The 26,645-nt window shown below is 42.4% G+C and overlaps 1 protein-coding gene across 3 annotated transcripts in view; it reads left to right on the forward strand.

The window, feature by feature from the left end:
• CEMIP (cell migration inducing hyaluronidase 1) overlaps positions 1 to 26,645 on the forward strand; it is a 112,219-nt gene that overhangs the window by 56,691 nt on the left and 28,883 nt on the right. For 2 of the 3 annotated variants that reach the window (XM_068695287.1, XM_068695286.1), the window contains 12 exons: positions 1,268 to 1,375; positions 3,578 to 3,730; positions 4,401 to 4,539; positions 5,333 to 5,569; positions 5,967 to 6,146; positions 9,729 to 9,799; positions 10,561 to 10,656; positions 11,269 to 11,390; positions 13,645 to 13,786; positions 14,760 to 14,951; positions 23,787 to 23,962; positions 24,510 to 24,719. In XM_068695287.1, coding sequence (XP_068551388.1) covers positions 1,300 to 1,375; positions 3,578 to 3,730; positions 4,401 to 4,539; positions 5,333 to 5,569; positions 5,967 to 6,146; positions 9,729 to 9,799; positions 10,561 to 10,656; positions 11,269 to 11,390; positions 13,645 to 13,786; positions 14,760 to 14,951; positions 23,787 to 23,962; positions 24,510 to 24,719 — 1,794 coding nt within the window. In that variant the 5' untranslated portion in view covers positions 1,268 to 1,299. The remainder of the gene's footprint in view (positions 1 to 1,267; positions 1,376 to 3,577; positions 3,731 to 4,400; positions 4,540 to 5,332; positions 5,570 to 5,966; positions 6,147 to 9,728; positions 9,800 to 10,560; positions 10,657 to 11,268; positions 11,391 to 13,644; positions 13,787 to 14,759; positions 14,952 to 23,786; positions 23,963 to 24,509; positions 24,720 to 26,645) is intronic. The other variant, XM_068695288.1, reaches the window with a different exon arrangement.

Here is a 26,645-nt window from a genome sequence, read left to right on the forward strand (position 1 = left end):
ATATTTCCTGACAAATCTGGTTCTAATGCTATTTTTAATACAGTCATTGGATTACATGTGGTTTGAACATACCTCGAGCTGTATCACCTCTAGGAAGACTACAGACATGTGTTCTGCATATCTACACTGTGAAATTGGCTCCAGTCTAAACCCTGGTTTCTTGCCTATCTTTTTCTTATATTTTTCGTTTGTTTTATATTAACAAGTGACATGAAAAATAACATGTGTTTTTTCACCCTGAAGAAACTGGGGCACCCTGGAATTTCATTCAATTGCTTTTTTTGGCGTCTTAAGCTGTGTAATGTATACATTTATCGTATTTCATCAATGTGATGTGACATGGCAGATACAAATAAGTTTCTTCAATATTCTTCAAATGCTGGCTTACATGATAAAACCTAGCAGATCCTTGGACTGCGTGTGAATTTTAAACAGTTCTTTATGAGTACGGAGCGTTGAACACTTACAGCAGCGGGTCTTTGTGCCTCAGTGTGACCATGCATGTCAATAAATTGCCATGCACTCAGGCAGAATTGCAGAATTGATCACTTGAGCTTGTTGGAAAGAATCCCATTAATTCTAACTTTGACTTTCATGACACTACTTGTTTGTTTGGCCAGGGCTTGGCTATGGTAGAAACAACAACAATATTAGGTAGATGGGTTTCAAAAGCAGTTTTTGGTTTTGCAACAGGATTCTGGGCTGGCAAATTAAACAGACAGGTCTGAAATCCAAGAAACTGCACGCGTCAGACTGGAAGCTTGAGTGTGGTTTATGCTTGGGGGTGCACAAAACACGGTTACTGAAAATGTGTGGGTAGTCTGGGGGGAGGAAGGTGCCACCGAAAGGTTATTTTGTGCAAATTTGTCACTCTGCAAACACCTTCTCTGTTGTGTTTCATTACTTTTTTGCACATGTGATTATTCAGCCCTAGAGAGTCCTGACTCTGGATGTGTTTATATTGCATTCCTAAGACATTTTTGGTTACATCTGGTGGTTGCTTTCTGAGTGTCTATTTGGATTCCCGAGTGGGTTTATCCTAAGCCAAACAAAAGGTGAAGAGCTGCCCTTGGCTCCTTGCTCTGTTTGGGCTGGTCCCGAAGCGGCTTGAAGGTGTTCTTAGTCACAGAGCTGGCTGGGCTGGAAGCGGGCTGTCATAAAGGCACACATAATTTGGTTCTGGGTGGCGAGCAGTTTCTGCATGAGCTGGAAAAAAAAAATAAATAAAAAGAAAAAGCCACACTTTCTTGATATTCTGTCTCCACAGGTATCAACCCAGAGAATTTTTCATCCTGAAGCATGGGTCTACTTACCTCCAAGCACCTGGCAGAAAACTTCATTTTCCTTCTGTTTGTAGTCTCCTCTGCAAGCACAGGTAAGTCTTCCTGTTACAGGGGGGTTAAGGCGTGGTTTGTAACACTGCCTTTAAATAAAGACATTGCTGGTCTAGATTGAGCAACTTTTCACTCTTTGATCCAGATTCTTATAAAAAAGTCAAGGACAGGGTGAAAAGCTCAGGAGAAAAACAGTTTTCTGATGTCTCAATATTCCTGCATTTGGCCAGCTGGAGTGGCAAAGAGTGAAATTTCTGAGCAGGTGAAAGTATCCCCAGGGAGCCTTCAGCCCTTGCTACGCAATCTTAAAACAAACCCCAATCCAACAAAGTGCCACAAAGAAATAACAAAGGAAACCTCAAGTCCTAATAGCTGTGTCTGTGGGTGGTGAGCAGTTTGCTGCTTTGTCCAAGTGCAGATGTAGAGACCAAAAAGCTCTGGGGTGGCACATCCCTGCCCTTGATTTTGACTGTTATAAGCAGCCCTTATCCTAAGTGGTTTCAGAGAAAAGGGAAGCTGGAAATACATATTCTAAGTGGATTTATTTGGGGAAGTTGCCTTTTTTTTAGAACAAAGAGACCTTATGTCTTGCCCCAAATGCTGCATCTGCATGAAGCAACATTTCATTGCCATGTTTGGGGCCTTTTGGTCAAGAATTACACTGTTCAGTTAACTCCTTTGTTGGGTAGAAGTTGCTTTCTTATCCCCCAAAAGCCCATGTGAGAAATAATACAGGCTGGAGGGTGCCTGATGGGCTGGCAGGAGTTGCTCAGCCCTCCGGTGGCCCTGGTGCAGCGGGTGCAGGTGCTGTGCTCTGCTCCTTCTCCCTGGTAGGAACAGGTTACCTTGAACAGCTGGTATTTAATGGGGCCATGGAGATGTCAAGGCCATGGCTGGTCCAATTCTGTAGTTTTCTTAAGGCTTGAAGTAGGTGGAGGAATCAGAGAGGGAACTGAATGCAGACAGACAATTTTGTTTCTATTTCTGTGGAATTGCAGGCAGCCCTCAAGTTTCACAGTGAGAACACACAACAGCCCTCCACCAGCTGCACCAGCACCAGAACAGGTTTCCTTGCATGGGTCCACAGAGCTGTCCTTGCATTAGGATGCTGACTGACAGCACTAGCATCCATGGGGAAAAAACAAACAAACAAACCAAAAAACTTTACTAAGAGCAGAACCATAATCCTGCTGAAGTCAGGGGGTTCATCCCACTTCTATTGCCACAGATTTGTGGCTCCTGTAGTTTTGCTATGGTGTTTTTGTTTTAAAAAACTGGAGAGCTGGTGAGAACTCCCAAGCCCTTGTGATGGCAGAGCTCATTGTTCAAACTTCCACTGACCTTAGCTTCCTAGGATTAGAAAGGTTTCTGCCCCCAGAAAATATGCATCCCCCATGGGACTCCTGCACTTGTGAAGTTGTGTTGATTAGAATAAGATGTGAAACTCACATATCAAGTGAGATTACATCAGGGAAATATTTTATCTTAAGTAAATATTTATGACATGAGACTTGGATTTGGTATGGGAGCAGTTTAGCTAACACGTCACAGCAGCCTGTAATCAAATATGTATGTAGAGATGAGTGATGTGTGTAATCAAAGAGAATGAGTCCTTATCTCTTCTGTCTGAAAAAGCTTATGAAGCCGGAGTCTCTCTCTTGTGGGATTTCTGTTTCTGGATCGATTGGTAATTTTTTGGTGTGTGGTGCTTTTGTGATAATTTGAGCACTATTACTTCCTGTCCCCACAAAAAACACAGTATGCAAACCTATCTCAATATTATTATTTTTTTAAACTTTAAACAAAGACTTTCAAACCTCACAAGTATTTTAGGGGCGTTAGGTAGCCTTTTTAAAGGTGTCTCCTGTTTTAAGCTTTTGTCAACCTCTTCCCTGAGCTTGTGAAAGGCTTTTTGTCAGTACAGAGCTGAATGTCATTGCAGCGAGGGCTTTATTCCAGCCTTTTCTCTCGTGGTTTTCTGGAAACTGCATCCTTCACATGGCTCCTTTGCATCCAGCAGTGGGATTTTCCATGCTTCCAGAAAACAGAAGATCACACAGCTTAAACTGTTGTTTGTTTTCTTTTGGTCATGACCCAGAGGGACACTGCTGCCCTGAGTTATTGCTGTGTTCCAGGGAGGCAGCCAAGGGGGGTACGAGACTGGTGCTTAAAGATGCCCAGATGTGGAGCTCTCTGTCTTGCACCAAACATGTGGCAACTCTTCACTCTCCACTTCTATTCAGCAGAAGCAGCTGTGATATGTCCTGATAAGGATCCTGAGCTACAAAACTGGAATCCAGGTCACAACGAAGAAAACCGCATTGAAATCCGTAATGGCAGGAAGCTTCTTCTCTCTTCTTCTGCAACTGTCCACTCGATCCACATCGCTGATGGAGGTAAAACTTGCTGCCTCCAAGGCGGCAAGGCTGGGCAAAGAGTGCTTTCCCCCCCGGCTATTTAGATCACCATGTCTCATGCTGGGAGAGGTTCCTGTTGCTTGCCGAGAACTGGGTGGCTGCTGGACAAGCCCAGCTTTAATTTGGTACAAGGGTGGGTGGCAGCTGAGATGCTATCAGTCCTGTAGCCATTATAATTAACCTACTCATCATCTTTTCTGGAGAATTTGCAGAAGTACTTATATGTACTGGTTTTTATTCCACGTTTTGCCTCAAAAACATGTTTTACTAAATTATTGTTCTTGTAACATAATGCAATTGTTGTGTTCTCAGGGTCTCAGGACAGGGCAGATATAGATGGGTTTCCCTGTCTCTAAGGATAGAGTCATAGCATTGCTGGTGACTTTTAGCACAAATAGCTTTTATTCATCTTGACTCTGAATTTCCGTCTCGGTTTTGAATGAATCCTCTTCCAAGCAAATCTTAATTGCACTCTTCAAGAGTTGGACTGAGTAAAAAAAATTTACTGTCTTTAGGATTTCTATTGAGAATGGGCAGAATTTTTCAAAAAATTAGATGAGAACCCAGCACTGTTTTTTAGCACAATGATGTCACAATCTCTGATGAGTTTCTGTATGTTAAAGCAGATGTCATAACCTTTTCTACTTAGGAAAATTGGTCATTAAGGACGATGTGCAGCCTATCATTTTGCGTACTAGACATATACTCATCGAAAATGGTGGAGAGTTACATATCGGCAGTGAGATGTGCCCTTACCAAGGCAATGTGGTTATCAGCTTGTATGGGCGGTATGTATGCATGATAAAATATTATCTTAGAACTTTCCAATATCTCTCTTCCACAACAGAGAAAAAAATGTTCCTTAAAATTACATTTGCTCAGAAGTATTTATCATGCATGTTTTGTAAAAAGTTTACTGGCTTGTTAGACAATTTAAATGTCCTTTAATAATTGACACAGTTTTGGTTCTGGTTTCAAATCTCCTGGGGGATGTACATTGGGGTATTTAGGAATGCCAGAAAATCAGCTGTAGTCAAGTTGATTCATAGATTTTTCCAGAATAGGCTTAAAGCCTGAAGATTTATTTTATTATGAAAATTCTCCTCCCTAAGCATCCTTTCGTTCTGCGTGAGAGTGAGAAGTAGGTGAGCCAAAGGATAAGACATTTATGTCTTGCAGATTAGTACAGGATCACTCAGCTTTTCAAGGATGCCAAACTCATTTTTAACAGCCACTAAGGCTTACCAAGTCCTGGTTAAGGTCCTAACTTCCTATGGAAATCAGAAACATAACTGTGTTGTGCAGTTTGGGCTTCAGGCCTCCCCAGGCCTGAATATAATGAAAATAACACATATAATTTGAGTTCCAGATTGCTCCTGGTCCATAGTTGCTAGTATTATTTCAAATAATTTATTTACTGTAGAGCATGAGCAATTGCCAATTCTTAAGGTCATTGAAAAAAAAAAATGCTTTACAAGTCATGATGCTTCTCTCCTTGGGCTATAGCAGAACAAGGGCAGAGGTTTCTTGACCATCAGGTACAAAACCAAAATTGAATCTTTTCCTCCCTTCATGTTGCAGAGCGGATGACGGCAGCCAGCCGAATCCCTACTTTGGGCGGAAGTACATTGGAGTGAGTAAGGGTGGCACTCTCGAGATCCATGGAAAGAAAAAATTGTCCTGGACTTTCTTAAACAAGACTCTTCATCCTGGTGGCATGGAAGAAGGTGGATACTACTTTGAAAGGAGCTGGGGCCATCGGGGTGTCATTGTCCATGTCATTGACCCAAAGACAGGAGAAGTTGTCCATTCAGATAGGTGAGTGACTTTACAGCTGTCGAGATTTGAGGATCTTTGGGAACAAGTTGGGACAGCTTCTCAGCAAGCTCAGAAGCATGTGGTTTAGCATCTAGTTCAAATAGGTGTTACTGTCTCTATATGCAATTCTTTCTAGATTACTAATCTCCAAACCCAAATAGTAAAATAGCAAGTAGTGTTATTGTCTCACTATTGTGTTAGCTGGAGCTTAATCAATTTGCTTTAAAACAAACCTGTAATGTCTCAGACAAATGCTTTTCCGATGCTATAATATTATTGTTGTAAACAATACAAAAAGGTTATTTCTTTGTAGCACTTGCTTTTTAGTATGGTGGTGCTTGTTAGAGCTGCAATGATCACTTGAAGTATTTTTTTTTTTTTTTTTAAATAATTTTAGGTTTGATACGTACAGAGCAAAGGAGGAAAGCATACGTCTTGCCCAGTATTTGGGCAGAGTTGCAAATGGCATGATCCTGTCAGTTGCTGTGAATGATGAAGGATCTAGAAACTTGGACGATTTGGCCAGGAAAGCAATGACCAAACTGGGCAGCAAGCATTTCCTCCACCTTGGGTTTAGGTATGTGCCAGTCCTGCCAGTTCTCCCAGCACAGAGGCTTTATTATGTTCCTCAGATGTCCAAATAATTCCACTCTCTCAAAGGCACAAAGTTCTTTCACATGGAAAAAAAAAAAAAAAAAAAGAGGGAAACCTTTCAACATGAAGTTTTAGCAGCTAATAGGATAGTTTAAGATGCACTCAGTGTCTATATTGGGTATTTTTATTAGCAGATTGAGGAAAAGCATGCAATTTGTATTAAAAATATATTTTTCCAAGATATTATTTCCTTACAAGTTACTCATTCCTATTTATTTTCATGTCATCCCCCAAAGATTTAAGAAGCATATCCATGTACCTACAATGGATTGAATGGCCTGAATGTTAAGCAGGGTAGGATAATAGGCCTGTAACCCTGGCTAAATACATTATAGACATGCATACAGCTTGCTCATCAGCTTGTCCAGTACATATTTAGAGACTTGTGCAGCATGGAAATTTAGCATGCATTTATTTGTGCTGCAAACTGTAAACCATTCTGTGGCCAATACATTGTCTGTGTTGGCGCACACACTGATGAGAATATTTGCTATTTATCCAACAGTAACCATTTTATAATTGTGTGTGATTATCTGAATTTATGTAGGCTTGTTTGTTTGTTTAACTGGATGTCTGTCTCTCTGTGGACAATGGTCTGTACAGACACTGAGGGTCACTGCAGAACATGAAGAAAAAAAATATCTGCTTTGTAGGGAGAAGTGATTTAGAAGAGCAGCCTTTTGGAGCAGACAAGTGTCAGTTGGACAAGATTTGGAGTAGCTGGTGAACAGGTTGTGTAAAATACTACAGGGACTTCTGTGCGCCATGTAGAGCATTTCAAAGAAACAAGGTTGCAAAATAGTCTCCAGACACAGGCTATCTTCATCAGTGCAACACTTCCTCTCAGATACCCAGAACCCATATTAAAGCCCAGGAGCCTGCTGGGTTTCTTTTTAAAGACTAAAATTAGGGAAACAGAAAAAAGATTTTCAAACATTATGCTTTTTTTCCAAGCCTGAAACAGGAAAAAAAAAAATAATGATGGTTTTCTCATATGTTTATAAAAGTAAATTGCTCTTGATGTTTTTAGACTTCTGTGGTGTTTTAATGCTAGTTTCTCACTTTGCTGTAAATGCTTATAATGGAAATACCATAGAAATTCATGTGTTAAAGTGTGACTTTCTGCATTGCTACTGTATGTATTCAGAAAGCTAATCCTTGTCATGTTGTTATCTCAAATACCACAATATTTCCCTATATAAATAATAGGGACATTGTGGGTACAATAATGTAGTAGTAGTTGGTCATCATTATCTCCCACCAGAGTATTGATGTGTGCAAAAATACCCATATCATGGTGCGCTTTTTAAAAAATTGTATTTTTAGGGATGTTCTTAAAGTATAAGTTCAACAGCTTTGAAAAATTGTCCAAATGGCAGCCAGGACCTGCTCACTGCCTGGCACCAGGGGGTTGCTGGCCGGTCCCACCTAACCCCCTGCCAATGGCTGGGGCTGGCCCTGGGCATCACCGAGACAATGATGGTGTAAGCAAGGTTTTGAGATAGGGACATTCTATTTCATGTTTTGGTAGGTGCCTTGTGAGTCAGGCTGTTGAGCCATAGGCTGGGTGGTTTTCTCATGGAGGCGTTGGAGGGAGTTACTTGGCCAAATTCCTGCCTATCTCCAGTTGCCCCATATTCAACCAGATTGTGAAGTTGTGCAAATTCCGGTTGCTGCAGAAGAGCCAATGAGCAATGCTAATTTTTCCAAAAAAATTCTGTGCTCCTGGCATCTCTTTCAGTTGCTTATTCTCTTTGAGCCCAGAACATTAGGAATGAAAGGAAAATCTTGCATTCTTCCTCTATTGTTGTCCTTTTGAAAAGTGAATTTGCTCTTTAAGCATGATTTTTTTAATTTTTTCAAATAATAAATTAAAGAAAGCCTTTCAGCACTTGATGACACAGTTGTTCTCTTTGGAATCCTACCCAAATATCACTGGTTTGGCTCCGGACTTACTGGTCCCTTCATTTCAAATAGCCAAAACAGATTGCATGTGTTTTTACATGTTAGGGTTGAATGACTTTAGGACTGTTTTATGTGATAAACTGACTGGGATAAACAAGTACTGTAACATATGAAATGGGACCAAACCTTGAGTTACAGAACTAGCTAGCTTCTTATTCTTTAGATTTTTATTTTTATTTTTTGTCACTTGTTTTGAATTTGGTAACAACAAAAAAAAAAAAGACCTATCTTTCGTGCTGAGTGATAAAGTGTCCTTCCTCCCCCCATACCCTTCTCTCCCTGGATGGAGATCATAGCCCGGCAGTGCCGCTGGCAGTTGGCACACGGACAAGTTTTCCAGCAGGAGCATCTGGCTGGCTGGCAGGCTCCCGAGGCAGTTGTGTGTTGGCAGCTTCCCCCGAGCCTGTCCTGTGCTGAGGACACACTGCTGGGACTGCCGTGCTTCGGGGAGCCACAGCCGCTGAATGGCCGTGAACCTCAGCAAAGCCCAGGGGTGATCTCTGCGTGCTATCTGTCAATGTCTGTCTGTGTTTTCTTCCGAAGTCCCAGGGTGGTTTGTAACTTCACTTAAACCAGGCAGATGGTAAATGGAAGGTGACCTGCAAGACTCAAGGGTGAATCTTGATGCTATTGAAATCACCCAGTGTTTTTACCGATAGAGACATGATTTAATCTCTGGGCTGTTTGCTAAATCCAGGGTAAGGGTGACAGTCTCCCTACAACCCTAAAAGCATATTTGTTATTCTGTTAGTCATGAAAAGCAGATATGCCAGAATTTCTTCTACTTCAAAGACAAAACTCCCTCCTGACCCCCATTAATTGGGTTCACTTCCAGTGCTGGGAGGTACTTTAGTCTCTGTCTCCATTGCTTACTCGACCATGTGTTCATTTGCCAGTATTGCTGATAGATATTGAGCCTGCTGAACCAATAACAATCAGGCAGTAATGAACTTATTTCTGACACAGGATCAGATGGGAACAGACAATTCAGACTTATAAACCTTTGTCCTTGTTCAATGTTCAAAATGAGGAAACTAGACACCCAGAGACAATCTAGGTATTTTTTATTGCCCTTTGCCAGCCAGTCTGTCTATTAGAAATTCTCATGGGTCATTCCAAAGACAATTGTGATATACAAGGTTTCAGAATGAGCTAGATTTACTTAAGCAGAACTGGCTTTTTTCATGTTTTTTAGTGCACACATACACACAAAAGAAAGATTTTCAGACTCCTTAGGGAGTTGCTGGTGTCCTATGTGTCTGTCACACACAAGCCTCTTTGAACACTCATTTAAAAGAGAAACATGCTTGTTGTATGACTGTATTAAGAAGGGATTTGTCTTTGAAATTCCTTATCTTGTAATACATTTACTGAAGAAATACGAAGTCTTAAGATATTTTTAATTTTAACCAAACTGCCTGTCACATCAATCAGACTGTTTTGAGTGAGGTGCCCCTGAGAAATTCAAGAATGTTATGCTGTGAAAAATATGCATCTTGTACATGACATAAATTGATCGTTTCTCATTTTGATTTTCTAGGCACCCATGGAGTTTTATTACTGTTAAAGGAAATCCCTCCTCTTCTGTTGAAGACCACATTGAATACCAAGGTAATTCATGCACAAATTGCTGGCTTGACATTATCTACAGAAGTTACTGGAGTTATGGCTGAGATTAATTTTGTCAATGGCGTTTTCAGTTGACATTGTATTACATGAAAGCTGTAAACAGTTGGTGGTTTGGAATATTTAATTAATGCTGTTTTGATATTTTACTACTTTCCATTAATGCAGTTGAAGCAGCAGAGTGTGGGGTATAACCTGGGTTATCTGAACTGTGAGGTAACAGGCGTGACCCTACCCCAGCGTAAATCCTTGTAACTCTGTTGAGCTCAGACTCTGCATCCTGTTTTGACACAAAGCTATGGAACAAGCCCACTTTGCATCAGCTGAAAATTTGATCAGTGTATCCTGCTTTGGTAACCTCAAAAACTCCCACAAAACCATTTTGTTGTTAGCTGAAGTTTTCTGAGGCTTGCTGTGGCTTTTCATGACATTTTCAAGAGCAGCTAACAACATGGCTTAGTACAGTACCAAATAAAAATAGCAATATATTATAAATAATTGGGGTTTGTAGTTGCTTTTTTTTAATACCCTCTTGAATCTTGAAGATTTTTCCCCCTGATTGTCCAGGCAGTTATGAGTGTCTGAAGCCTCATTCCAAGATCAGTAACTTTCTCTGGAAGCTTTGCAGGGCTAATTCTGGATAATATACCCAAAATACACAGATATACATGCAGACAATTGCCTATTCAGTTCTGACATTTATTGAGTTCTGACATTTATTTATTTACCATTTTTTTAAAAAACAGGTCACAAAGGGTCAGCTGTCGCCAAAGTATTCAAACTATTCAAAGCTGAGAATGGAGAACTTTTTAATGTCTCTTCGACTAGTGAGTGGGTTCAAGGTAAGAGGTCTGTTTGCTGTTTAACCCAGTAGTAGAGTTGAAAAATGATGTGAACCATCCTTTTTACTGCAATACTTTAACATTTGGGAAGAGTGGACTTGCTAGTTGCTATTTATGTTGCTGCTAATGCAAGTAAAGTATGTGCACAGATTCTTTCCCCAGTTGTCTCCAGGACTTGTTGGATAACTAGCATCTATTTTCCTCCGCTGCCCTGGGTATGAAATTCCATCTCATATGATCTAAGAGATCACACACAACCTCTTATTTCTTTTGAATGCATAGTCATCATGTCCATGTTTCAAACAACATACAGTAACTGGCTGAAACTTGATCTGAAAATCCAAAAAGGCAGCTAAGGAGGACTCGGATCCAAAATCCATAACTATTAATAATGCTCATACTACATACTCCAATTATGTAGCTTTTAATAATTCCTCTCTCCCTTGGCTGGTTGCACTTCCCAGAATCATAGAAGTGGCTGACAGACTGGCAGGAAAAGGCAGGAATCAGATCATCAGTGAAGAAACTTGTGAATTATATCTGAGATCAAATTATGCTTCACGCATTAAGCATGATTTTCAAATGACTTTTCTTGTTTGCACTTGTTTCCAGATGTAGAATGGACAGAGTGGTTTGAGAAGCCTGATAAAGCAAGATCTAAGGACATGGAGAAGCTTTCTGACTTCAAAGCTGCTCATCCTGATAAAATCTGTAGGCAACCCATTGATATCCAGGTAGGCTAGCTTACTGCTTGCTTTGAAGAGACGGGGTGAGTCCTCTGTGGGGTGACACTGAAACCCCAAAATATTGTATTTGTCAGTAAATTTTGTTTCTAAACAAAAGACATTGTTTATTTTGTTGCCGTAATGCATAACTGACCAGATCTGGTATACATTCTTGTATCATTTTGAGACAAAAGTTTATAGAATTAAGCTCCTTTCAGTAAATTCTGGCTTCTGGCATGGAAAGGAGTACAGATGGGGTCATAGACAGCACAGATGCTATCATGAAATATGTGGTTCCCCGGTGGCAGATTACAGGAAAAAAATACGTGAAAATTTCAAAGTTTTTAAATGGTCCTGGAATGGACCCTCCCTAAAAAATTAATCACAGAGTGTAATGAGATGGTAAAACTACCAGCTGTAGTAGGTTGGAAAAAATGTCAGTGAGCTTGCAGCTATTTCTTGGAGTCAGTTGTTTTTTCTCTGTGGAAAGAAATTTGAATTCTGTTTGGGGCTAAACATTATAATTACACCATCTTGCCAGCATGCTGAGGAGAAATCATATACCTTTTCTGCAACTGCTAAAGCCTCTTTAAGTTAAAAAAAAAAAAAAAAAAAAAAAAAAAAAAAAAAAGAAAGCACCGAATTCAAGGCTTTTTTTTTTTTTTTTTTTGGCAAATGCTAGCAATATACTTTGCCTGTCTACCTGCTACAACAGCTACCACAGAAGCATCGCCTAGCAAAAGACAATAAAATACTTCATATCTGTGGGAGGCTGAGGTTCCTGCATGCTCTGAACCACTGGATTTTCCTTACTCACAAGAATGCGGCTATTGAAGTAAATGGGAATGCTGACAGTATGAGTGAAAGTTTCCAGGCTAGATGTTATAAAGAATCTCCTCTGCACAGAAAGGAAAAAACTGCCCTACAACTTTCTGCCAGGTCTTAGCAAATCCACATTCATTTCAACTTCCATATACATGTATTAGAAGTGACAACTTAGTTCAGAACAGAGGTCAGATGTTCAGTATGATACGGCTCCTTTTAGCATGTGTATTAAAAAAGAAACAAGAAATACATTCTTCTGCTCCAGAATCAAACCTTTTTTTTCTGTTCTTTTCAACGCCAGTTACTTTTTATCCCCCCATGTATATTAAAAGTAAAACAACATTTTTTTAGCTTATCCTGCAGATTTTAGAACAAATCCTCAGGTAGTGCAACCTGGTGTTGCTCATTGCCTTCATAAAGTTACGCTGATTTATCCCAGCTGGCCTGCTCCAACTGCACTGCACACAAAAATGTGAAGATACAATGATAATAACAGAAACAGTGCAGCCAGAGGCACATTCCTCCAGATGATGCAGATGATGGTGTTGATCCTATACATGGCAGCAGAGTGGCTGCATTAATGAGGAAGGTCTGCATGAGTGAAATAATCAGTGTGAGGCTCTTCATTGAAAAATGGCTTATCTCCTGTTGCCTTGTTAAAATGCACGTTTTATTTGGATTGCCCGATGCAACAAATCACATTTTTGTGAAAAGAGCAAGAGAATTGCAAGCTATAGAGCTGGACTGTGAAATTTACCATGACCCTGAGGGGTTATGTGCCCCAGCAGAAGCACAGGAGAGGCTGCACATCCTACAGCCTCCTCCTCGAGCTGGCCCTGCAGGCTGGTACTTGTATATGAAAAAAAGGCCACTTCTTCTTCCTTCTAGAACAAGGGTTTTGGAACAGTTTTGATTTTTGATCAGAGAGCAATTACCACTGATCTATGCAAGGACAAAAATGAGAACAGCCTCCCCCCACTGCATTCTTCTGCAAGGTTCAGGCATAGTCCAGCCACCAGCAATGAGAAGAGGCAGTGCAGTAAGAGCCTTGAAAGCATGGGTTCATTTGGGTACAAGCATCTGTGTTCAGTGTTGTCATCTGACCTCAAACGAATGGCCAGAGCAAATCTAGGGCACCAAGACCAGATGTGAGTGAAGCTCAGAGTACTCCTCCCAAAAAAAGCACATGGTCTTAATATAGATATAAGAGAAACATACACCTAGCAATAATCTCTGCCGTCTGCACATAAAATAGCTGTGCTGGAGCACCAGCTGGGATGCCGGCTAGATAGCACATGCAACAGTCATCCTGTTTTGTTATGTAACTCTTGTGCATCACCCAAAAGAAAGCAAAAGCCTCTTATGATGGCACTGATATGCCAGTAAATTCCCTTTAACTCGGTGTATCACTAATTTTACATTTCTATTCTCATTCCAGGCCGTGACACTTGATGGAGCTAATTTAACAACTGAGGTTTTCTACAAGAGTGGCCACGACTATCGGTTTCTGTGCCACGGCAAGGACCAGACAGGTGAAGGTTGCCGGAACTACAGAGTACGGTTCCTGTGTGGCAGCTCTGGTACGTGCCCCATGTCTGAAAGCCAGATTTCTTGTGCCCTTTGGAGGAGCAGAGAGAGAAAATCCATCTGAGGAACCTGAATTTTGTGTAGTATTTTTGCCTCTGATATCTAAAACCATAGGGTCTTCCCCATTGAGCACTCCACATGAGGCAGACACTATAGGTATTATCCACACCAGGGAACAGCAGAAACACTGCCTTCCGATGACTGACTCTTGTTCAGTGTAAGAACTAGAGTAAGTTCCCAAGCTAAAATTTTGGCTGGGCTGTTGACATGAACACAGATATAACAGCTGAAGATTTATCTCAGGAAAAATTCCTGAGCCCTAACAGAGGTAGCAGGGTGGTGTCTCAAAAACCCGGCAGTGCCATGGCAAATACTTGGCAAGTGCCTTCCCCTAAATACCTTGACTTTTGCTAAAACATTTTAGGATGACGTAGGATTGGTCAATCAGCATGTGAAAAGACAACAGGTTTTGAAAGTAATACTTTGTTTTGAAGTTATTAATTCCAACACCACTGTCCATAACCTAGCCATGAGACAGGTCATTAGGATACTTCAGTGCTCAGCTGGCGGGAAAAGGAGGTTCAGGCCGACAGTTATTTTGCTTGAAAACACAGTCATTATGTTAAAGACCACTTGGCAGCTGTAAATAACCATGCCCAGTGCCCACAGGAGCTACTGCTAAGTGGGTGTGGTGAAAATGAGCCACTCAGAGCTACTTTTAAATTTAGCCACGGGGTTAGTGGAAAATCCACCTGCCTACAACTAACAGAAAACACTTTCTTGTTTGTTTGCTTTCCAAGGCAAAGCTAGTAATGAGCATGATTTGAAGAGTTAACTATCTTGGAAATTACCGTTTTTGGGGGTGTTCCAGACTTAAGGAAAAAAAAAAAAAAAAAAAAAGCAGGCAAGGAGGCACTTTCTGATAAGATTAACTGACTTCTCCACCCTTCCCTTTTGGCTTTTCAGTGAAACCAAAGCTTACGGTAACCATTGACACCAATGTGAACAGCACAGTCCTGAATCTGGTGGATGATGTGAGCTCATGGGAGCCGGGAGACAGGGTTGTGGTTGCGAGCACTGACTACTCCATGTACCAGGCGGAAGAGTTTCAAGTGCTGCCATGCCCATCCTGCAGACCCACCCAGGTCAAGGTAGAAGGTAAGGTGCTGCATCTTGTCACGGTGTTGCATCACATAAATTCTGTCATTTGTACTGAGGGAACTCCATTAACAATCACCAAGATTTGAAAGAAACATGAATTTGATGGCTAGTTTAGATGATGCTTTTGGGAAACATATGCCTTTCTTGCTTGAAAGTTTTAATCTAATTTACTTCTGGTTGCTTTCTGCCTTCCCCTTTCATAGCTGATTCCATTGTTTGTCCCCAGGCATATTGCTGAGCAGAGGTATTCATTTCAGGGATAGAAATACAGGCCATGTATCTGAAATGTTCAGTTTTGCATTTCTGCATTTGAAAACGTATCAGTTCCTGGAAAGCAGGAAATGAGCACGGCTGATCCAAGCAGCGTGCTAGGGGAGGAGCAGACTGTGAGAGACTGTAGGGCTATGAAGTAATGGATCAGCTGGGTATTTTCCTAAGAAAGTTGTATTTAACATGAAATTTAATCTCAGATTTTAGAGAGACTGTTTGGTACCACTGAAGCTACTGTTTCTCTTTTACTGCATCTCTAGACTACATTGCTATGAGGTGATGTATTAGCCAAACTTTTCTGGAGCCATGTGGCCAGTGTATTTTGCTGTGCCAGAGCACGTGGGGAAAGGGAGTCTGCAGAGTGCTGACCAAATTGCTCTGAGCAGAAGGAGCAGGAAGCTTTGCAGAGTCACAGCATTTTCCTCTTGAAGGTGACTAGCTCAAATCTGGAACAAATTGCTTTTGATGAAAAGACATCGCAGGCTAATGATTGTAAAGTCACCTTCAGACACATTTCCATGCTGAAGCACAGACTCTTACTGGTATGAGCATGAAAGTGAAATCCAGAGGGGGAGATTTGCATCTCCACTTGAGTCTGTGAAGTGGGCTTTTTCTTCCAGAATTAGATTTTGGCAGGCTAATGAGCAGAACATGGAAATATCACAAGAACTGCATCTTTTCTGGATAGGCAAATGATTTTTAATTGTCATGCTTTATAAAAGCAAAAGTAATTTTACACTATACAAGTATGTAACAGCCGAAGCCATTTTTAATGGCTGTGTTTGTCTGGTGGTAAAATAATGCATGTTACAGTATCTTTTTCTTACATGCTGGCAGTTGCTCTGTGTAGAGGTTTTGTCAGCATTTACAGTAAGATCTTTCTGAGAAACCGTCAGGGCACTTGGAACATCCAATGCACCAGGGAGTTTGGTTGGTTCTGTGAAATGAGCTACTTCCCCATTATCTCTGATGCAACATCTTCTGGAAGGTACAAATGCACTTCCTTTGGCAGCTGCCTCCCCACAGACCTCCAGCCATTCATTGTTGCACGGTCTGAAGGAGAGGTGCTTGTCAGGCCAAGAAAAATGTTATTCACGGTTTGAATGTATCATAGTCTTATGACTTAAAATGACTAGTACTTTTAGAGAAGACACATCTCCAAGTTGGATATTTTTCTTGAGCAACTTTTTGAGCTATTGGAAAATTTGTACCAGACTGGTATGATACAAATTACATCATGAAGATGATCTTGGAAGATCGTCAGTAAAAATAAAGATGACATATGAGTATATCTCTTAAGCTTCCCATAATGTAATGGATCTGAGAAAATCAAGTAATTATATTCATCTACAACAGTGGCAACTCAGTTAGCTTAAGGAAATTAATAAGGGGTTAAAAACTACAAAAAAAGTTCATGCAATTTTCAAGTAAAAAAGCAGTGGAAACACTTGTTAAAGTAATTGTGCTCTTGGTCTCCAATTACTCTTTAGGAGAATTAGGACATTCCTTTTATTACCACAAATGACATGAGCACCGGGGCCAAAGTCTGCCTTTACTTATATCCAGGCAACTCCATTGACGTCAATGGGATCTTACTGATTATATAAATCAGGGCAAAATCTGATCCAGTAGTAAAAATTACATCCAACTTTCTTGTAACAAAAGCACATTCACACCAGCAAATAAAATCATCTGCCTGGTTCTAAGCTCAGTCCTGATGAAATGAAACCAGGGGAAGGCTGAGCTCTACCCTGAGCTGCTCCATGCCCAACCATCGTCTAACATCACCCATTGCCCCGTGCCATGACATGCAATTAGCCAGGATTAGGAGCACTAATGAGCCAGGAGGGGTGGGTGTCTCCATGCCACCACCCCTCCACTCTGCCTGCGGCTGCCTGCAGCCTGTACAACCCTGCCCACGGGGGTGTGGGATTTTGGCTGTGCCTTGGCACTGGGATTTGAGGTGCACTCACTGCTCAAGGAGGCAAATGCCAGCACGACGAGTGCTTGGCTGGCACTGCAACCAGGCTGTGCACGTGCATGCCTGCAGCTGCTGCTGCTTGGTTGGGTGCTGGCTTTGATGCAACTTGTTGACCCAGAGGCTCAGACAATGTGTGAAGGGAAAATGATGTAGGCAAGCAGGCACATAAAGTAGCTGGCAGGCAGGGGGAGCAGCCCACAGCCTAAGCCCAGGTGAGCATCCACCCTGGTGCAGCCTGTGCTTGTGCAGCCGTGTTGGGTTCTCAGCCAAACGCGGGAGGTCATAAATGTCTGCCTTCCTTTCCCGATGTGAAGTATTCAGGGTTGCTTTGCTCAGTCTGAGAAAAGGCTTCTGCACAGATATATTTATACATGTGGTCTCGGGGGATGTCATTTGTAATAAGTGGAGTGGCTTGATTTGCCTAAGAGACTTAGTTTAGCAGGCGAGAACTCCAAAATACTGTCCTTTGAAAGACAAATGATAAAACTGCTCCTTTCCATGATGTTTTTTATTCATTTTAATCTCAATTTTTTTTCCTTTCCATTTCTTTTAAATAAACCTAAATGTCAGTTCTGAACTACTTAAGAGCCCCTTTGTTTAAAAAAGGCAGAAAACTTCTCTTTGGAAAGACAATTTGGTGTGGCAGCCACTTGGCATACCAAGGTTTAATTATAATTGATGCTGTCATCGTTTAATAATATTTTAATAGACACGGTTTAGTGTATTATGCCAAATAAGTAAAACTTATTATTTAGCTCATGTCCTATTTATATTTGATACTTCCTGCTGAAAACTCATACTTGCTTTTCTTGCTAGAAATGGCCTGATTAGAGGCTGGTCTTTTCAAAACAGCTTACGAGAGTTAATACTCAATTCCCATCAGGATTTTTTTTAGTAGGATTTGGATGTCTAACTGTGGAAGTCTAAAAATCTCAGCGTAGGAAGCAAGGGAGGACACCCAGGAACTGATCTTGTGCACTCCTTTATTGGAGTAATTGTGTTAATGCCAAAAATGCCACAAGGGAGTGTGGCTTGGGTAAGGACTCAGCTCTGCAGGTCCCATTCCGCTCCTGGTCAATCGATCACTCAGTTAAATGGAACTTTTTTCTCCTTTGTTTGATTTTTTTTTTTTTTTTTGCTTGTCATTTCTGTGCCTAGATTATTTTCTCTGTGGGAACAGATTAAAACTGTTTGATCTTGCAACTTCACAAGGGCAGGGATGACGACACAGGGCAGAGGGAGAGAGGAGGAAGGAAGGAAGGAAGGAAGGGTTGTGTTGTCGTGGCAGAACTGGATAGTAGGAAAGATCAAGCGTTTGGTCTAGTTTCCCTGGGAAACAAGTCTTATCTGCATCTTGGTTGCTCTGTATGAAGTTACTACCAATGCTGATAAGTTTCACCATGGAATAGAAATGCCCTTTTGTGTGTCTATATGCTCTTGATAAAACAAGAAAAAACTTTTTGTGCTTGGCATAATTGCTCCAATTATCCCACATACTAGTGAATCTATGATTACAAGCCCACATATCTTAAATCTAGCTTATTGGGCTGGGAATACTGTAGAGAGAAGGTGTTCACAGGGATCTTGTTAATGCAGAGAACTTTGAAATAAAAATGTAAATACATAGTCATCTAACAGCTTCACTGAAACTGCCTTTGTCAGCATTTATCTTGTGCTGTAAGGGTGGGAGAAGTTACTCCACTACCAAAATTAAGATACTTTTAAAGATTTAGAAGATTCTGCCTAGAAGTTGGCATCATTTTGGCTGGAACTTGCCAAAACTCTTATTTAAGGCATCTTTGGTTCTTGAGGGTTGGGCAGGAAGTGTTGTTTAACAGCCCTTTCTAGCAGCTTTTCAGAGCTCCTTCTTCTGCCTTTGGGCATTGCCTAGAAGCAGTGTTATAAACTCTCAAGTTTAAATAACATCTCAGAAGGGTTGTATTCAGGCCTGATTTAAGTAAGGATTTGCTCTGTTTGTCTGTCAGAACTCTGTAAGCTTCTCATGCCACCTGCTAGAACTTACTGGTGAGGATGAGAGAAAACATAGAAGGTCAGAGAGAAAATCCAGCATTTACAGAAATAAGTCAGTAGTTTTCCAAGTGGTTGCTGCAGAAAGAGGCCATGAGGTGGGGCAGTAGTGGGCCTAGGGGTGAGCATGATGCTGTCATTGGGATAAAACAGAGAGACCTGTGCACATCAGGCCTTGTGTCGCACCTACCTGCAGCGTTAAGCTCTGCTCATTTCAGCCAATAAACCAAACGGCTACTGGCAGAAGGTTCTGGTCCAGTGTAGCGTTATAGCATATGCTTACTATTATCCATGTGAACTCATGGCTACGTACACCCCTACCGCTGAGGGTGTGCTTCTGAGCTTTGCAGTGCGCCCTGGGGGACCACAAAGGAGAAGAAGAACAAAGGACCATAAATAGGATGAGTTAACTAACCCAGCACGAATATGTCCCAAGAAGGCTTAAGTTTGCTCTGATCTCCTTATAAAGTTTCATCCTTTCTGCTATAAGGCTTTTCACTGGAAAACTGATTTCCCATGAATTGGAGGAATATGTCTTCATTAAGATGTCAGGCTGTAGTGCCTGACTCAAGAGGCTGGTCAGCTCTCCCAAACCATGCTCCGTTGTGTTACAGGCTTGTGGCTTAGGGATGCAATAGCAAATCCCATCGAGCTAATTCAGAACAATGAGGGTTTGACAGGATGCCTGTGTGAACATTTGTTGGTTATTAAATATAAGCAACAGGGGCATTACCACCAATGATGACAAATGGTTTTTAAAAATGCTAAATCTGACAGAGGTCTGGGCTGGCATCTACAATGAGTTGCGCTGGTTTTAAAAGGGCCCTGAAGGATTTACTGTCACTGGGTTGCTAGAGTTGAACAGACAGGTTTGTATTTAGCATTTCTTTTAAAAACTCTGGTTTAAGGTACACTAAAAGACCATGAGAGAGAAGATCTAATTCACAGAGTTCAGAGGAGAACAAAAGACCCATTAGAGAAAAAAATAGAATAAAAAAATAACCCAGAAGCATCTTAACTCCACTTTACTTCCACCAAACCCAGACCTTCTTGTGTCTGATTCACTTCTGAAAGGGCGATGTAGTAGTTTATGGCACTGAGAGCCAACGCAATTAGGAATGCATGAGTGTACCTGGGAGGGTTGTCAGAGATATATCTGTGTGTATCTTGCCAGAGCTGAGCACTCATCCACACCTGTAGCTGCTGAAATAGTTTTACAGTCCCACCCTTCTCAGGTATGATAAGCCTGAGACCCAGGTTTTATGGTTAGGTTCAAGTAGGGCAGGTTTTCCAGGAGCTTTGTACAGTTTGGAGACACTCTACTTTGAATTGCTGTGTTGACATAAGTGTGTCTTTGATTAGTAGATCATCTATGTTTATCTTAATGCATACTTTCTTTTAATAATTACCTTCTCCTTACTAACTGCTCTGGTAACTTTAATAGTCACTGTCTTGAGTCATGAGCATGGAAACGGGCTCGTATTTTGCTGAATCAAGACCTCTGTCAGGCAAGCCTGCACATTAAAGGAGATTGATTTTCCCTGCGAATTAACATTGTTACTGAAGGCACCAGTATGACAAATAGAGCAGCAAACCAAGGGCGGTCTTCTGAGCCCATCACATGGGCCTGTTGTGGAGAGATGCAATCTGTGCAGCCACAAGGCTTTGTTTGGTTTAGATTACAGCACAACACAAGTCTGGCTCACCAGCGAGGCAACATCTCCCCGTGAGGGATGCAGCAAGAGCAAGCCCAAAGAGGGAGATGGTGAATCAGTGACCCCAAGTTCGTTAATGCTTGGGCAATCCCAGGCATCAGCTCTGATGCTGAGGTAGCAGATGTATTCTTCCCACGTTCAAAGCACAGTGTTGCCTTTTTTCCTATCAAACCACTTCAGGGCTGGTCTGCACACCCCAGGCTTGGGTTTGCCCATGGTCAGCATCTCAGGAGCTCGGACATCACGGCTGCTCCCTGGGAAGATTTTCAGCTCTGCAGTGAGGCGCTCCCATCCCCAGGTGAACTCCCCAAGCTCAGCGTGGAGCAGCCTCTTTTGTTTTATTTCTTCCTCATGCCACTCACGGCCGTGCCTTGCCAGCTCGCTGGAGGTGCCACGTGTCCATGGACGCACATCGCAGCACTCCCAGCCCCGTGGGAAGTGCCCGGTGCCAGTTTGCAGCAGGAATTTGCAGCACCTGAGCACTCCCGTGCTGGGTCTGTCTCCTGTGAGCCGTTTCGGCAGGACGGCCCCACTGCCACAGGGAGCTTGAATTTCTGGCTGCTGCAAGGAGAGGATTGTTTTTCAAAACTCTGTTAAAGGAGTTATTATTCAAAATCCACTTTTATGTTAGAAGTGCTTTCCATCTCTTCTTTTATCTCCAAGCAAGCCAAGTCAGCAAAAGCACAGAGTGAAAAACATGCACCCAAGGAGTTATATTTAGAAACTGGTTAGTGCGTATTTAAAATTCCTGTCAGTGCTTACACTATTTTGCATGTCTGGACTGGTGTTAAATTAAATTAAATACATGCAAGCATGACATTTATTATTCTAGAGCTCAGCACATTAAATAACAAAACTGCCTATCTAATTTCACTGCCACAAATCCTGGAGATGTGGCTTGAAATAGGATGTTCTTATGATTATCTGAACTTCTTCCTGCATCTCAGTAAATCAAGGAAAGGTCAACTCTGGGGGAAACTGAAAAATAACAGCTTAAAAACAGCTTCATAACAAGTGGCTGTGCTTCTTAATGGAGCTGCTCTAGGGTCCAGCACATGGTATCTTCATGCAGAGGACAGCCACTGGCATAATTTTTTTTTTAGTAGATGTGAATAAGGGAGGTGAAGCTGTATTTTGGGTAAGCTGGGTCTGATTTTGGCTACACACCTGAAGAGGCTTGCTGGCTTCAGGGCAACACTGCAGGGAAGCCCAGGACCTTTCTAAGAAGGTGACTGCAAATGCAAGTGAGGTGCAAACCCACAGCCTCTTACTCTTATTTTTGGGGCTGAGCATAGAGCTGGATGGAGCATCCTCTCCCCACCACTGCCCCCACAAGCTGCCTCCACCCATGGCAGATTCTTTCACCCAGGTGGGAGAAGAGGGGTCAGAATGATGCAGATTATATGAGGAAAACATAAAAGATGAAGTGAGTCTTTCTCCTCCCTAACTAAGCTACTGCCAAACAATTAATCCCACGACATGCTCTTGTAGCCTTCCTGCCCCTGTGTGATACTCTTGCTTTACCAGGAGCTGAATGGATAAATGGGTAAAAGCGTTCACCAGTCCTGCCGTCACCACCACTCCAGTTAACAAAGGGTGTCTTTTACCACTGTTGTGTTATTTTGAAGGTGGGGAGCTGAGGCAGAGGCTCACGTAGGGTGTGAGCCCTGTCCTGCAGAGTGCCAATCTCAGGAGAAAGAGGAGCGCTCACCCTTCCCAAATCCCACTGTTACCATCCAACTACGCTGCTCGCAGCTCCAGGAGAAAGGGGGAGTTAATGGTGTTTGCTTATCTTTGTTATAGAGTCAAAGCAGTGTGTTTTGGTTAAAACAAGAATGTTTCAGTGTTCAAAATCCTCCCTGCAACTTGGCACCTCTGCTCCAGCACAAAGTGCTTCACAGGGATAGCCAGGCTTCGGGCTTGCCATTTGTTTCTAATTATTGCTTTGAACGAATCCACTGAAATTAAATACATGCAAGTGTAGCATTCCTTAAGGTTCAGTGTTTACTTAAAGAGTTTATTACTTATTTTTACTGGAATAATACAGAATGTAGTCCGTAAGATGAACCTTTTCCCAACTGCATTCTCTGCAGAAAGCCGAGGAAGGAAGGAAGGAAGGAGCATGAATACGTTTGAATGAAATTACAGCAAAGAGATTATTTTGCTTTCTAGACATCCACGCTGCCCGGACTTCACCCCTTTCTGGTCAGGCCAGGGAAGGCTCTCTGTGGTTTTAACCCCTCCATGGAGCCAGGTGTGTGTGCGGAGGCCAGCCATGAGCTGGGTGAGGGGTTGCAGTGGTCCCAGGCCACAATTTCCACAAGGCTTTCTGCCCAGCCCTTAATGCTCTGCAGCCGTGGTGTTAGCAAGGTCAGGCTGACGCTCACCCGTTAGCAGTGCTGCAGGGTCTGAGCAGCTGCCAACATCTCACTATAGAAAGTGCTATGGTAATTTTGGGGCTTTTCTGTAGCTGCATCATCAATTTTCTTTGCACTGAATGTTCATACACTGCTGATTGCAAACCTAAGTAAAAATCTCTCGAATGATCACCGTCCCTTTTCAAGGTAGGAAATGTGTTTTGCCTGACAGGCTGTTGGTTTAACTCCCTGTCTAAATGAAGCAACTTCAGACCAAAAAAATCCCACTTCCTCTGTTGAAAATATCTCAGCAGGACATGGTGTGACACCTGTGCTCCAGCCTTCTGCCTTTTGAGGAGTCAGCCAGCAGTTTTCTGCTGATTCAAGCACTCCTTTCATTATCAACCAACCCCGCCACGGGAAGCGCAGCAAACCAGCAGTGTTGGCAGGGTAACTCTGAAACTGGATCTTGTTCCCCCAGGGAAAGCAGCATACCTCCACGTTGGCCAAGTCATCGACGGCGTCGACATGCGGGCAGAAGTGGGGCTGCTGAGCCGCAACGTCGTGGTGATGGGCGAGATGGAGGGGCGCTGCTATGAGTACGGCAGCAAGCTGTGCTCTTTCTTCGATTTCGACACCTTTGGGGGACACATCAAGGTAGGGCTGCTGCCCTCTCCTTGTACTTTTCTCTGCCACACCTTGACATACTGAGAAAGCCAGGACGCGGGAAGGGAAGCGAGCATTCCCTCCCTGGGTGCAGCAGCTCCTCCCCACTGCTGCTGCCTGGTATCTGGCTTTGAAGTATACCTCACACCCCTGCAGACTTTGCTCAGCCACAGGGGCTGGTGCTCAACCCCTCCGAGAGACAGCCTCCACATCCCCATCCCAGTTCTCCCTGAATTCTGGTGGTGCGCAGTCCAGGGGGGTCAGTTTGATCCTAGGTGAAAGAAACTCATGAAAAACATAAAATTTGAATGTGTTTTTTCTTCCAAAATGAAGTCAGATGTAGCCATGGCAGCAGTGGTGGGACCACAAAGCCGCTATGGTTCCCTTAGCCATCATGAGCCTCTCTCTCTCACCCTGCAGCTGTACTCCCCTTGCACAAAGTAATTCTCTCTAGAAGATACCACCCACACATTCCTATGCTGTTTTCGCCCTCCTCCTTGCCCTCATCCTTCCTGACTGATGTTCTTTCATTCTTTAGATTGGTCTTGATTTTAAGGCTACCCATATCGAAGGCCTAGAATTGAAATACATGGGACAGCAGACAATGGGACATTACCCAATTCATTTCCATATGGCTGGAGATGTGGATGAAAAAGGAGGCTACAACCCTCCAACGTACGTGAAGGATGTCTCCATCCACCACACCTTCTCCCGCTGTGTTACTATCCATGGATCCAATGGCTTACTGGTAAGAAACCCCAATGTCTACCTTACCGATCAAGACACCAAATTATTTCCTTGTAGTGTGAATGCAGCTTAATTTCAGGGTCATTTTCTTTATTCTTAGAACTAGTGTGTCTCCTTCTCTTGTCCTGATTATGTAGATGTATGTTCCAGGAGTATTTCAACCCATGTTAAGGAGGAGACCACAGTGGCACTGTAGGCTGTGTGTGATTCAGAGCTTCAGAGCAGGCAGAGCTAATGAGTGGTTGGGTCTATGTATAGGCAGAGAGCTTGCTATTTAAAGAGGATAATCAGAAGGTTTAAATGTGCTTCATCTTTCCTGTAATAAAGATTTGTGTTTGCAGTGCCATTCACTACATTAAGCATTCCCAAAGTTCTGATTTGTCAGAGCTGCTCTCCAGGCAGGAAATCCTTTAGGATAAATCTGTATAATGACATATGCTTATCAGACAAGTTACAGCACACCAGAGATGATGAGAGCACATTCAGATTCTGCCTAGATGTAGGGATGTTTTCTTCTTTATGTAAGCATGCAGAGGTTAAAACGCAACCTTACTGAGCATCCTGGAGACTGGCATGTAACCCCAGAAGGCTTTCCTCACTGCTATCCCACATCTGGTGGCTTCCTTAGAAAACACACTTGCTCCTTTGGCACTTCTGAGATAGGAATGGGTTGTGTTGGTCATGTGCTTTGTTGCCCTTGTCAGCTTCCTGCCATTTTAAGGCAGTATCTTCCAAGCCAACCACACTATTAATAACAGATAGGGTCTCCTACCCAGCACCCACCTGGTTGCAGTAAAGAAACCAAGACCTAAAAAGTACAGTACAAATGCTATTACTGAAGCTTTATATCCAGTCAGCTCCATTCACAAAAATGAACAGGAGAAAAGAGAGACCTTTACCTGCATTCAGGAAATATGAAGGAATCTATCCCAAAAGCAGAGCTGCAAAAGTTGTGGAATAATTATCAGGTTTGACTAGCCAACTTTTTCCCAAGTATCTGTTCAAATACAAAGTCTTGAAATTCCAAGATTTCTGTAGGTCCATTCAGGGAGATGGCAGGGTATTCCTAAAGGATGAAAAAAATGTGTATGAGAGCCCTGGAGTATTTGTATAGTCAAGAGCCTTGCTACCATATATAACAGAGATTTTAGAGAAGATGTGTCACCAGCAGACCGTCACCTAGATGGCATTAGGAGCTCACATTCATGTTGTTTTTTAACTGTTTTAAAGCCACCATACCCTCTCACAGTAGGAGTCTACAAGAGACTACACTCAGACTTACTTGGGAGATATCATTCATTTCCAATGCCTGGTGAAGACATGGTTGTAATCCTTTGTTTACTGATGAGTGCTTCCTCTTTTGCTGACACTAGCGCATGATGGGCTTAGTCTTACAGTCTCCTTTAGGCACGGACTGCAGGCTACAGCCTCTAAAAGTGGCAGCAATAAAAAGGGACATGACAGGCATAATTAAAATGCACAGAAGTTAAAGAAAGGGCATTGAAATTGCAGCTCCAGAAGCAGAGCATCTTTTATCTGCTATTTACGAATATGAGGTTTTGTTTCTGACCTCTGTCCTTCTAAGTTTATAATGTGAAACCTGACGAGTAAACTTGGCTTCTGGAAAAAAAAAAAAAAAAAAAAAAAAAAGGAAGAAAAAAGCATTCTGCTATTTAAATTCTATAAGGCATTCAGGGTCATACGGGATCTTGCCAACTCAAAGTTGCCAACATGGGGGCTCAGCATGCAATTCATGTGCAGGGTGGAAGGGCAGTGCTGCAGGGCTCGTTTTTCACATGATCCCAAGGCTCTTACCAATGGCACCATGAACACACTGGCTACTCAGAGGTTGCACAGCTGTGGGTGAGCTGCAGGCCAGCTAAAGCCCTGCTTCTCAATGTGACGTGAGATCTTCGTTCTCTACTGA

The sequence above is a fragment of the Anas acuta genome, chromosome 12 (genome assembly GCF_963932015.1).
Source record: "Anas acuta chromosome 12, bAnaAcu1.1, whole genome shotgun sequence".
Taxonomy (NCBI): Eukaryota; Metazoa; Chordata; class Aves; order Anseriformes; family Anatidae; genus Anas; species Anas acuta.